The 13297-nt window shown below is 41.6% G+C and overlaps 1 protein-coding gene across 1 annotated transcript in view; it reads left to right on the top strand.

The window, feature by feature from the left end:
- The window catches only part of vopp1b (VOPP1 WW domain binding protein b), a 99288-nt gene that overhangs the window by 29185 nt on the left and 56806 nt on the right, over positions 1-13297 (top strand). The window contains exon 2 of the mRNA XM_088643381.1: positions 202-260. Coding sequence (XP_088499507.1) covers positions 202-260 — 59 coding nt within the window. The remainder of the gene's footprint in view (positions 1-201; positions 261-13297) is intronic.

Raw genomic sequence — 13297 nt, 5'->3', positions numbered from 1 at the left:
GTCATTATCTCACAGCAATTAAAGGGTCGTTCTGCAGACACTGGTCTACAGGAGATGTGGAAACCAAAGGTTCAAATTAATTTATAGATAGACTTCTACCTTCTGCAAGATCCAAACTGCACACTTAGTCCTGTAAGCTAAATGTAATTTTGAGAGATACCAATTGCAGAGAATGACTATATTATCTTTCTTTCTTTGCAGTGCATCGAAGCCAAGAAGTACTGTTGGTATTTTGAAGGAGGTTATCCTATATACTTTATGTAAGTACACATAAAATGCTTCTTCTTTTTTTGTACTTTTTGTATTGATATCTGTCATTCAGCAGTAGTGTGGAGTAGTGTTTAGGGCTCAGGACTCCTGACTGAACTGTTGCAGGTTCCTGGTGGGGTGATGCTGTTGCTCTATCTGTGAACAGGGTACTGCAATCACAGTACTTAGCAAAATCCTCGCTGTATACAGTAAGTGTGTCCCTAGGTTATCACTTTGAATGAGAATTTGTCCTCAACATATCTGGTTAGATAAAGAATTAATTCCTAACTTCCCTTTAGTGTAGAAAGATATAATTTAAACATTTGAATTTCAAACTTGATCTATAATTTTTTTATAGTATTTTTTTAAATACTTTGTGATTGAATCTCTTGAAACATTGTAACGTGTTTGTGTCTCTTTGGTGCTTTAATGATTAGGCCTACTGTACATGCTATGTGCTTTTGTTCAGTTTTTTCAAACAGGTATCATGGATTCTAGCATTACAGGTAGAGAAACACTGATTAAGAGTAAACCATAGTAACCAGTCCCCTACTTCATTCTGCTAATGGAAGGTATCTGGTCTTGCGCTTCACTATAGAAATTGGAGAAAGAACAGGTGACAAGTAATCTCCTATATGCCGCCATAGACATATCTAATAGTACCATATGAAGATGAACATAAAGAATGTTCTTTTCTTTGCCCCCTGTACAAACTTTCAACACTTCCAGTTTATGATTTATATAAGCTGCATTCCAATGCTTTATATTTTTGCACTGTACTGTAAGTTCCTCAGTCAAGCACATGTCACGGATGTGTGTACCTTGCAACAACACAGCATTAGGAAGGTAAAACTAATCTGCCTAAGGTCTGCCTCAAGTCAAAACTGTTATGTCTCGGCTGTGAACTGCAGGTAGCCGCGCTGAAATGACAGGCTGAAATCCAGCTGCTAGGGTTCAGGGTAGAAGACAGGATTCAAGCTCTCAGAAGCAGGCAGGAAAAGACACCATTGTAATGGTGCTTTAGTCTGGAAATCAGGAAAGTTTAGCAATCCAGATTCCATATCCAGGACCTTGAGGTTTTTCTGGATTTCATCGCATTGACATGTGTTCTGTGAAGCTGCACTAGGCGGTTCACTACCTCAAGGACACTCAATATCAGTGCGCCTTTCCAGTGGCTTTTCAGGAATTAAATAGGGAATTCGATTGGCTCCCTGATTGGAAAGGTGCTGGTTGAACAGACAGGAGGACTGACTTCATTCTCATGAGCTAGAGTGGTATGCAAGTGCTCTTGGGAATGCTGCAGTTTTTCGTGGCAACTGCAGACTGCCAGTCACTTCCAGCCTGGGTGTGACAAAAACATGCCATAGTAGTGGGTGAAAAAAGCAATTGTTTCAATGTAACTGTACACTAGTAAAGCTGGAATCATTTAACACTAGTTTGTACCATCATAAAACATGACCCTTCAGCAAATTTTGTTGTTACCACTTCCATGTGGTCAGGAGTTTGTGGGAATGATGAGTACTATACTAGAAACAACTTGGAAAAATCCAAGACCCAACTTTAACGGACATCCTAAAACTTTCACAAATCAGGAACCTTTCCTTTCAAAACTTCCCAAACCACAACCACCTAGTGTTGTACAGTATCTTGAGAGGGCAGTGGGAGGTAGACAAGCATCTAGGTTTATTTAATAACACTCGTCATCAATAAAGTTTTGTATTTTTAAAAAATAATGATTGTTCAAGGAAAGTACATTACAACACAATATCATTTTTCCTGTTAAATTCTTTTACATGCTTTTCTTTAATTGCTCTTCATTGCTACGCCACAGCACAACATTTCACAATTGACACCTGAAGAAGGCTCCACAGCCAAAATGTTGTGTTTCTTTTCTTAACTTTTCAGCATGCAGTAAACCTTTACTTGTTCCTTTGCAGCCTATACATGCTGATGCAGCTGCCTATGTGAAGGGGATTCTAGGAAGGTTTCTCTACAAAAGCCTCATTAGCCATTTTCATGGGTTTTGCCCAGTGATTGGAGCAGAATTCATACCACCTCAGCCTTGTCTGTTCAGGGATAAAGAATGTCTTGTGAGGGAGAATTAGATCCAACTTCAGATTATCTGTCACAATGAAGACAATTTATCAGTTAAACTTTCTGAGATAGACTATGAGGAGGTAAATGAGGTATGTAAATTTTCCTACTACTGAGGAGAACATTAGATGCAGTTATGTTATGCATCAGTGGTTAGGTCAGGGACACAATTAAACAGAGAGCTCAGAGACAAATGGGCCTGAGTCACAAATCCTTGAAAACATGCAGCTTCAGAGCAACCTGCTACTGTATTTTCACATTGGAGCTCCCAGGTGTCTGCAACAGCACAGGTGCACAGCAAGTCACAGGGGTCACTGTTGTGAAGCAAGCCCAGGTGAGCTCCTCTCCACTCAACCCTGTCAGGGCTCTGTCCATTGTATGTCATTGTTTGGGGAATTCTAGTGATGGCCAATAGGTCCAAACGTGTTCATAGGTTTAGCTTCTCAGGAACCTGCTTGGACTAGTTGTGAAAATGACACAAAAACAAAGAATGTTCTAAAATTGTAGTACAGGGGTGTTCAGATCTTGTCTTCGAAGGCTCATGTCTGTTCTAGTTCTGCACTTACAATCTGAGTCAGCTGGTTACTGGTTTAGTTGGACCAATCACTTGCATGTAATTGAATAACTAAAAGTTATTACTCTCTTAAAGTAAATGAAAGTTCTTCTGATGAAATGAGTACCTCTGATAAAATATAGGTATTTTGTCCATTTGTTTTCAGTATCTTAAAATGTCTATTTTGTACATGCATAACAAAGAAAATTAAATGTACAGTATTGCAACTTGTGGTGCTAACCTCAACATTCAGTCTCTAGAAAGAATCCCTTTGACACATGAGAAGCATTTCAGCCCTGGTAAAGGTGCATTTACACACAGACCACACTGAACAGAAAGCATAGCTCTGTGATTGAAGCTCTAACAAATGTTTTTTAATATCTCTTAATATTCATATACTGATATGAAAAAACAGCCTTATACCTGTATTCCTGTTGTCTTTAACTGGTTTACTTCCTCACTATTGACACCCGACACCTGCCAGTTCTTCCTACAATCTGTCCTTCAGCTTGATGCTTTTTCTTCTGGCCTCTCAGTAGCACAACACATGCATAGAGACCCCTCCCTGCTGACCTTTGCCCCTTGATACACTGTCAAATAGGGGCTATTATATTAAGACTTTCTAAGCTTTACAGACATACTAACGAGTATAACATTCATATGAAGAGATTGCAGGAAAACCACATATTGTGATCATACATTGGATGTTGAGCCATACTACAAATAATACAAAATTAACCTGGACTATGAAACATGTCACATTTCATATTATCATAATCCATCTTCTAACTACTTCATTCAATTCAGGGTTGCAGAGGAGCCAGATCCTCTCAGGAATCAATGTGCGCAAGGCGGGGTACATCCCAGATGGAATGCCAGTCCATCACAGGAGACACACAGACATGCATACATTCACAGCAGGGCCATGATACCCAGAAGCCAGTTAATCTTCCAGTATGTCTTTGGACTGCTGGAGGGAACAGGAGCACCAAGAGGAAACCCACACGAACACAGGGGAACATACTCCAAGCAGCTAACACCCAGTTTTGGAACTGAAGCCAGGGCCCCTGCGCTGCAAGGTAGCAACTGCGCCACCATGCCACCCATGTTTGGACTTTTCTCTATTGATTCATGGAAACTGAAAGAGGCTACATTTCACATAACAGAAGCTGTTATAATTATGAGTTGGAAATGCTCTGAAAAATAGGGAACAGATGTACAGCATACAGAACAACTTTACTTGCCTTGAGCCAATAACTGCAATATGGAAAGTACTCTTATCAATATGGAAACTGCTTGTATTCATTTATTTGTATTTTTATGATTTGTAATACTACCCTTTTCACAGTTTGGTTATGCACTCTAAGAAACAGACCATTATAAAATGCATGGGAAATATACCCCTCTTTATTAATGACTTTGAATTGGCAAGGTTTGGTTTATAAATGACAGGGAGACCATGTTAACCCAGACATATTCTCGTTTCAGCAAGGTGAAGTTTCATGTTTAAATGAAATTAAAATTGTTGCAATCTTGGCCTCTTAGATTGATATGGTTATTTATCTCATCCTTCTAACGAATTAGAATTCATATAAACTAGAGTATTTGCTATAAAATAATTAGATTTTATAATTATTTTATATTGGTGGAGAAAATGTTCCGCTTCCCTTAAAAAACAGTTAGGAGTCCGTCTCAGAAGTTAAAAGAAGTTTTCATGTGCATAGAAGATGCTCGGTGTATTTTTCTCTCATGCTTCCCTGTGCTGATCAGATTGGCAGCATTCCAAGATCACACTCATCTTCCTCTTCCCTATTTGCCAAAGAAGAAGACAACTTCTTTTACCACAATTGGTTACTTAGTTTCGTATTACGCATTCCTATCTATAACACAGTAAAGAATTACATAGTAGCCCTTGTGTCCAGCATTCTTCCATTCCAGTTCAAATCAGTTCTGTATGTCCACCTTATAAAATACTTTAGCGTCAGCAGAAAAACAGATTTCACAGAGACCCTCTCAACAATATATTATGCAATATTAAACAATACTTGTGGAATATAGGGTATGGGTTAGTAGTGAGCAGATACACCATTCGTCAAACTTTTGACAGGTGTCACGCCCCCATTCCAAAGACCATATTTGGGAGTCTGCCCAGCTACGCCATAGATGGAAGGTGCACATGCGCGTTTGCTGCCGCAGGAGGAGTGATGTGCCTGGACATGTCGACGCTTGAGTTCAGACGGTTCTATTACGGTCCTTAGGTGGCAGGGAGCTACGGCGGTGTGCAGGGATTGGTGCGGGGCACAGGGGCCCCGGGTGCGAACCCAAGCCGACACGAGGCGTGCGAGTGGCTGTCTGAGCAGTACACTCACAAGCTGCACAAACCAGCCCGGGTGAAATGGAAGAGAAATAGAACGCTGGTCCCAGACGTTGACTGGCAATGGCCGATTTAGTGGACATGCGCCAGTATTCAGAGTTTAACAGTGGGATTAGTTACATTTTCAACTGTATAGACACCTTGTCCAAGTACGCTTGGGCTCTGGCATTAAAATCCGGAGAAGCTGCGACTAGCGCCTTTCAAAACATACTCAGAGAGAGTTGTTTACCCAAAAAACTCCAGACAGGCGAGGGTAAAGAATGTCTCAACAGACCTTTCCAAACTTTTCTGAAACGTGAAAACATAGAGCACTTTGTGACCTCCAGCGATGTAAAGGCTAGCGTTGTAGAAAGGTTCAACAGAACTCTTAAAACAAAACTTTGGAGGTACTTTACACATAAAAACACATTTCGGTATATAAATATCCTGCAGGATCCCATTTACTCTTACAATCACATTTACCACAGAACGATTAAGCTCTTACCTGTTTCGGTCAGCCTCGCTTATTCGCTAGCCATGTGGAAAACCTCTATGGTGAGCATTTCAAAATTACCCCGTCAAAGGTCCTGTTTAAAAAGGGGGATCACGTGAGGGTGTCCAAAACTCAAGCCAGGTTTGAAAAGGGTTGTGAACAAACCTTCCCAGAAGAAATTTTCATTGTGAAAGAGCGGACCCCTGCTCCGATACCTTCGTACAAACTAGAGGATTATACCGGTGACGTTCTTAAAGGTTCCTTTTACACCGAAAAGCTACAGAAGGTCAAGCCTGACACTGACGGGGTCTATTGCATACAAAACATTTTGGCTGTGAAGGGCTTTGGAAAAAATAAACAGCTTTTGATAAAGTGGCAGGGATGGAACAATAAATTGAATAGTTGAGTAAAAGCCTCTAAAGTGAAAGATATATAGAGCGTGTTTTAAAAAATGAATCCCAATGGATTTTACGTGACACTGCCTAGTAATTCATCTTTAAAGGTGTTTCCATGGAATACATGTTCATGCTTTACAGAGCATTTAGCAAAACCCATCGACCTGGAGGGGAACTAGGAAGTGGGACTGGTGGAGATGCTTAACACATTTAACAGGGAGGAACAATTTGTCATTTTCAAAGAAGATACTGAAAAAGCATGGAGGTGCACCTTACCCAGGGGTTACTACGCAAACATTGAACAGCTGGTAGTGGAAGAGAGCCAATCTCAGTAATGTCAATTTGAAATAAAACCACATTAGCAGATCCGTAAAGATTGTGGGGGTACGCACCTGATCATGTTCATGCACAGTCGCCTGTTGAGCATCCTGGGGTTTAGACACAGTAAAGGGAGTGTAAAATCACCTAACCTCGCCTGACTTTGTAAGAGGTTTGAGATGTGATTTAAGAAATCCTCTACTTTTAGCAGGCCTAGGTGTCTTTAAGCAAATACAGTAGGTTACTGACCCTGGCCAAAGACAGGCACAGCTGTACAAAATCATAAGATCCTACACTCTGCAAAATGTCATCTAGAACTCCCTATACAGCACCGTGGACTGCATTTATAGCATCATGGTTATGGTGGCATGGTTAATCTTGTACCAGAGTATCGTTACGTGTCTGGGAAAATTGAGTGACCCCGATGTGGGTTTAGGCACATTCTGTTACGGATTCGGCCAGTGAAACTGAAACCAAGTAGTGAACCCACTTGCGGGAGCCGATAGAGACAAGTCGTGATCCAAACACCGTAGCCGAAGGAGAGAGCCGAGAGTCCAGGGGAAGCCAGCGATCCAAACAGGAGAAAGCAACCGGAGCCGAGCCGTAATCCAAAAGACGTAGTAAAAGGGGTGAAACCAAAGTCGGAACCAGAACAGTACGAAGAAAATCCTGAGGAAAACTTAGAGGATTGAGTTAACTCACTCACCACAGGATCTTGAGCAGTTGGGAGGCGCATCAAAGACTAACATAAAGCAGGGCAGTCAGCTTTAAAGTGTCCTAATTTTCCACAGTACATACAGTGGCCCTCTCGTCTGCGTCTCTCTCTTTCTTCTGGAGTTAACCTGGCGTAGGCAATTTCCATAGGTTGTTCTGAGTCTAGAGTGTTGGTAGGTGGTGGCCGAGGAACCTCTAGTATCTGTGTCTGAGATCTTTCTCTATTCCTCTGACGAATTCTAAACTCTAACTCCAATACCTGGGAAATTACTTCTTCCAAAGTTCTGCCCAACTGTGGCATAGTTACCAGGTGATCCTTTATTTCTTCACATAATCCTTGCAGAAAAAGAAAAATTAGGACCTCATCATCCCAGTGAGTCTCTGCTGCTGCTACTTGAAAGTCTATGGCATAATCCTGTGCAGACCTGCGGCCCTGGCGGATAGATAAGAGGCGGTAGGCGGAGTCTTGTCCAGCTGAGGAACGACAAAAAACCCCCTTAAATTTCTCTAAAAAGAGATCATAGTCCTGTACCTCAGGAGCCCCGCGATCTAGTTAGGCAGTAGCCCATTCCAGAGCACGGCCAGTTAACAGAGAAACTACGAAGGCAATCTTGTCTTGAGGAGAAAAAAAATTACCGGATGGAGCCTGAAAACCAGCGCACACTGTGCCAAGAAGCCCTGACATTTTGTAGGGTTGCTGTCAAACCTGTCAGGGGGTGTAAGTGGAAGAGGTCGAGGAGCAGGTGAAGAAGCTGGCGGGGGCGGAGCCGAAGCGGCAGCTCCAGCGTTACTTTCACTATTACTGGTAGGCGGCATTGCCGACAGGTGCACTGAAATCTGTTGGATGGAAGCCTGTAACTAGAGTAAAGCTTGCCAGTGATGATCCAAAACCGAGCGAAATTCCTCTTGCTCCGCTGGGTCCATGTTAAATGGTTTAGTATTCTGTTAAGGATTCGGCCAGTGAAACTGAAACCAAGTAGTGAACCCACTTGCGGGAGCCAATAGAGACAAGTCGTGATCCAAATACCGTAGCCGAAGGAGAGAGCCGAGAGTCCAGGGGAAGCCAGTGATCCAAACAGGAGAAAGCAACCGAAGCCGAGCCGTAATCCAAAAGACATAGTAAAAGGGGAGAAACCAAAGTCGGAACCAGAACAGTACGAAGAGGTAGAAGGCGTAGCGCAACTAAGTAATAATAATAATAATAATTGCTTACACTTATATAGCGCTTTTCTGGACACTCCACTCAAAGCGCTTTACAGGTAATGGGGACTCCCCTCCACCACCACCAATGTGCAGCATCCACCTGGATGATGCGACGGCAGCCATAGTGCGCCAGAACGCTCACCACACATCAGCTATCAGTGGGGAGGAGAGCAGAGTAATGTAGCCAATTCATAGAGGGGGATTATTAGGAGGCCATGATTAGTAAGGGCCAATTGGAAATTTGGCCAGGACACCGGGGTTACACCCCTACTCTTTTCGAGAAGAGCCCTGGGATTTTTAATGACCACAGAGAGTCAGGACCTCGGTTTTACGTCTCATCCGAAGGACGGCGCCTGTTTACAGTATAGTGTCCCCATCACTATACTGGGGCATTAGGACCCACATGGACCACGGGTGAGCGCCCCCTGCTGGCCCCACTAACACCTCTTCCAGCAGCAACCTTAGTTTTTCCCAGGAGGTCTCCCATCCAGGTACTGACCAGGCTCACACCTGCTTAGCTTCAGTGGGTTGCCAGTTGTGAGTTGCAGGGTGATATGGCTGCTGGCTATAAGGAAAATATAGTAGCTCGAAGTAGCTCGAAAGGAAAACCAATACTGAGCGAGGAGGCAGGGAAAGACTAATGCTTAAATACCAGATGAGACGGAGGTGTGGTGGTGAAAGCGTACACTGATAGGTGGACTAATGAACTAAGGCTACGCCTTCTTCTGCCTCTTTCGTTGCCGAGAGGCAGGGATCGTAACACATTCCTACCACGTTTCAATATCCAAGATTTTTCTGATTTGTGAGATTTCTGTTTGACGACCAAAGCCTGAATTTCTTGGGCCTCCTCATCGCGGACACCATGATCTTTACTCTTTGAAGCATTTGAACTGTTTGTGGGAGAGTTGTGTTCTGTCGCGCCCCTATGAACTACAGCCTTGGTTCTGCACTGATTTTGAATATTGAAAGTGAGAGTTAGCTGGTTAGCATCAGATCCTTCCGAGATATATATATATATTATAAAACACAAAGCAGACCACATTTTAAACACCACCTCCACAAAAAAAAGCCATACTTACAAATGATTCTGAAACTTACCATTATCCTTACTGAGTGCGGAATGCATCCTTTTGTTCCCAGCGCCATTCACAGTGGTGTTTAAGTCCACACTGTAGAGCATACAGTTAATCACGTGACAGTCGGTAGGTACAGTAGGTAGGTCCCTTTTCAGGCCATAAAGGCCCAGGGAGAAAGGGACACCATTTTTCTTGACCATTCAACACTGGGGGTGGAGGTGATGTGGTGATGCATCACGCTTCCTCGCCAAAAGAGAGACTCTGTTAAAAAAGTGAAATTATACATACCCATGGGAGGTTGAAAATCGTCAATCCAGTTGAAGTCTTCTTCAACAATTTTGCACAACTCGTGACTAGCCATTTTTTCTCTGTAGCTAGAAAGCGTCCAGAGCTTGCTTATTTATGTCCATGTTGGCACTCAGAATTTGACTTTGTTTATGAAATATTCAGACCGATACGAAAACTGCATTTAGGTTGTAATGGGAATGTTCAAAATTCTTTATTTTCTAAATATGGAATTGTGTTCCCTAACACTTCATTCCATTAGCGATAAGCAATGATTAGATTAAATTATCATGATACGATTTTATATTTTCTTTCATAGTAGGATTTCAACAGGAGAATTTTTTTTCAGTCAGAGAGGTGAGAGAGACGCACTGCAGGGAGGAGGGTTGTGTGTCTATAATGTGGCCTGTTATCAGCTGGTAGCCTTAGCGACCATACAAGGGAAGCGTGCCTGTGGGGAGCTAGAGGCCCAATAGGTACTACGGTCTGAATCAGGACCCTGCATTCTGAGTGCTTCCTTCTCCACGGTTGAATCATGTCTGCCACCAGCGATCCTCAGTCACTTTGTGAAGAACAGACGAGCCAGACGCCCAAGAAAAAATTGAAATTTTGCCTTCTCTAGACCTTGAGGTGAGTAACAGTGTTTTGAATACATTTTGCTAACTAACGATTAACATGACAAATGAATAACACGCTCGGCCCTGTTGTCTTTTCCACTACCCAGCTTCTGGAGACTGACGCGCCGACCCCTGCTACCTCACCCTGCGATATGGAAGGAGACAGCTGTTCTTTGGACACCGAGGAATGCAGCAACAAGAGCAGTTCCCTTACAGTCTCCACTATAGCTCAGCCAACCAACCAACTGCAAATGGTAATTATGCCTTTTCTAACCATGTGGAACAGCTAGTGTAACGTATGACTTAGTTAAGCTTTCCTTTTCTCTGTTTTATTTTTTTCAATTGAATGAAAAATAATGCAGATGTGCTTAAATTTAAAAAACAGATTGAGGTGTATTTAGAGAGCTTGAATGGCATCATTACAAATCTGCTCTTTTCAGATCAGAAAATGAAGTCCGGCTCTGTCGCTGAAATAGCAAAATACAACAGAATTTGCGGCAACACCATACCCCTGATTACTCTGATAATTAAGGCTAATTTCTTTACGCTGCTAGACAGAATCGCACAGCTCTGTTTACAGATATTATGGAAGCCTGTTTCCGCCAGGGAGTAAAAAAAACACGCTATGTTATCTCGCAATCATGACTTTGTATCTCAGAATTCCAACTTTATATCTCGCAATTGCGACTTTATATCTCACATTTGCGACTTCGAAATAGCCCACATTTCATTGTCTGTCATTTTGTTATTGTAACGGATTCGGGTTCTAGGGCTTGTGCCCTCGCTGCTCCCACCCTGTATCGTGCCTCACTGCATTGGCTCGAACTCAGGTCTTAAAGTCGTAATTCTGAGTTTTTAAGTTGGAATTCTGAGATATGAAGTCGCAATTCTGAGATACGAAGTCGCAATTGCGAGATACCATAGCGCGTTTTTTTTTTACTCCCTGGCAGAAACAGGCTTCCATACAGATATTTAGCAGGAGATCAAAAAGGCATTATGAATGCTCTGAAGGACGCTGCAGAATTTTTGACAGGTGTCAGAATAGTGGTTACCTTTAACGAATGAATTTTCCGCACCAACATTTAAAAGCGTGGTCATGGAGTGTTCAGAGCTCATGTGCACTTTGTAACTGTTTTTGAATTGTATCACAGAGATTCCTTTGTCACTGTGAAATGATCAATTTCCCATAAATAAATAAAATATCAAATTTTATTTCTGTTGTCTCGTGAGCATTCTTTATCAGAATGTGTGCTTGTGAATGCGTGCGTGGCCGGCTCTCCCCATTTAAACCTGGTTTTAGAGTACAAAGCACTACATACAATTTTTAAGTTTGATATTCCTCTCTGACTTCTGAGACGCCGGATTCAAACCCGTAAGGCATTCAGTCCTCTTTATTTTTGCCTCTAACACTATCCCTCCCCAGGCTGGTTTGTGCACTGTGTAAGTGTACTGCTCAGACAGCCACTCATGCACCTCATGCCCCGCACACTGCACACAGCTTCCCTCCACCTGAGGATCATAAAAGACCCGCTGGAACGCAAGCAGCAACATGTCCAGGGACGTCACACCTCCTGCAGCAGCAAACGCGAATGTGCACCGTCCATCTATGGCATAGGGGAGGGAGCTGGGCGCACTCCCAAATATGGTCTTTGGAATGGGGGGGTGGCACCAGTCAAAAGTTTGACAAACTGTTTATCTGCTTACTGCTTGGGTTAGATTTGGACAAAAAAAAAAGATTTTCGAGAAAAAGTAAATTTTACCGTAAAATACATTCAGAATTTATGGTAATAAGAGAAGAGCTTATAACAGTAGTTTCGTATCAAAGTAAGATACAGAACATGATAAAATCAAATGAAATAAACAGTAAACAGTTATACATGACCGCACAGACTGTAGGGTGAGTGCTCCCTACTGGTCCCAAGAACACCTCTTCATATGATAATGACTGTGTGTCACATAGTCTGGATGAGGTGTGACGTTAGCAAAATTAGGCCAATTACAAATTGATAAAAATAAACCCTGTGGGAAAATTTTGAGGACAGATTTTTGGTGTTATTACTTTCTAACACATAGTAATAATTGTATTAAATATTATTATCATTAATACATGTATAATTTAGCTATACATTAAATGTTACTTTTAAATCAAAGATTTTGATTATATTGTTAGTAGTATGCTACAGACTACCATTGTCATATATAATTCTATGTTTTGTAATGAAATTAGAAACATAAGTATAAAGGACAGAGTGGCTTACATGGTAGATTTGAACTTTCCTCACTTAAAAGCCCATAGCAATGTTAGCAACAGAAACTGAAATGGTACACATGACTAATGACTACGTTCTTACTCCAAATTATTGTATTGATCTAGCGGAATCTAGACTGAGCAAGGGCAACCGAGGTGAGGGAACCATCAGTGGACTATGAACAGGATATAGTGTACTTTACTGATCATTACAAGTACAGTGCAAAAAAGGTGTACAATGTCAGGAAAGCAGAGAATGATAGAATGAGACAGAACTTATGATAAGTAGAATAGGACAGTGTGGATATGTAAAGCGTTTAGAAATGGATGGGAACAGTTTAAAGAAATTCTGCCTGAAGCACAGAAGAGATTCATCTCAAGAGTAAGCAAACCAAAGGGTAGAAAGCAGTGGAACAAATGGTTTAATAAATAAAGAACATACAGGGAGAAAAATGTTTTATAAAATAGTCAAAAAGATGATGATATAGTTAAAGAATATAAGTACAATGAATTAGAAAAAAAGAATAGTAACAGAATATTAGACATTAGAAAGTAGTATTACAATGGAGATTGAAATAAATTATAAATGATTTTTCACTATTACTACAGCAAAAGAACAGTCACATTTCTCAGCGATTATAAAGAGAAACTTCTAGATAATTAAAGAAGAATGGCTAGCATATTAAATGAATATTTCAC

The sequence above is a fragment of the Lepisosteus platostomus genome, chromosome 8 (assembly GCF_059453375.1).
Source record: "Lepisosteus platostomus isolate fLepPlt1 chromosome 8, fLepPlt1.hap1, whole genome shotgun sequence".
NCBI classification, from domain to species: Eukaryota; Metazoa; Chordata; class Actinopteri; order Semionotiformes; family Lepisosteidae; genus Lepisosteus; species Lepisosteus platostomus.
Note: the sequence above shows the minus strand (reverse complement) of the source record. Positions and strands in the feature narration are given on the sequence as shown.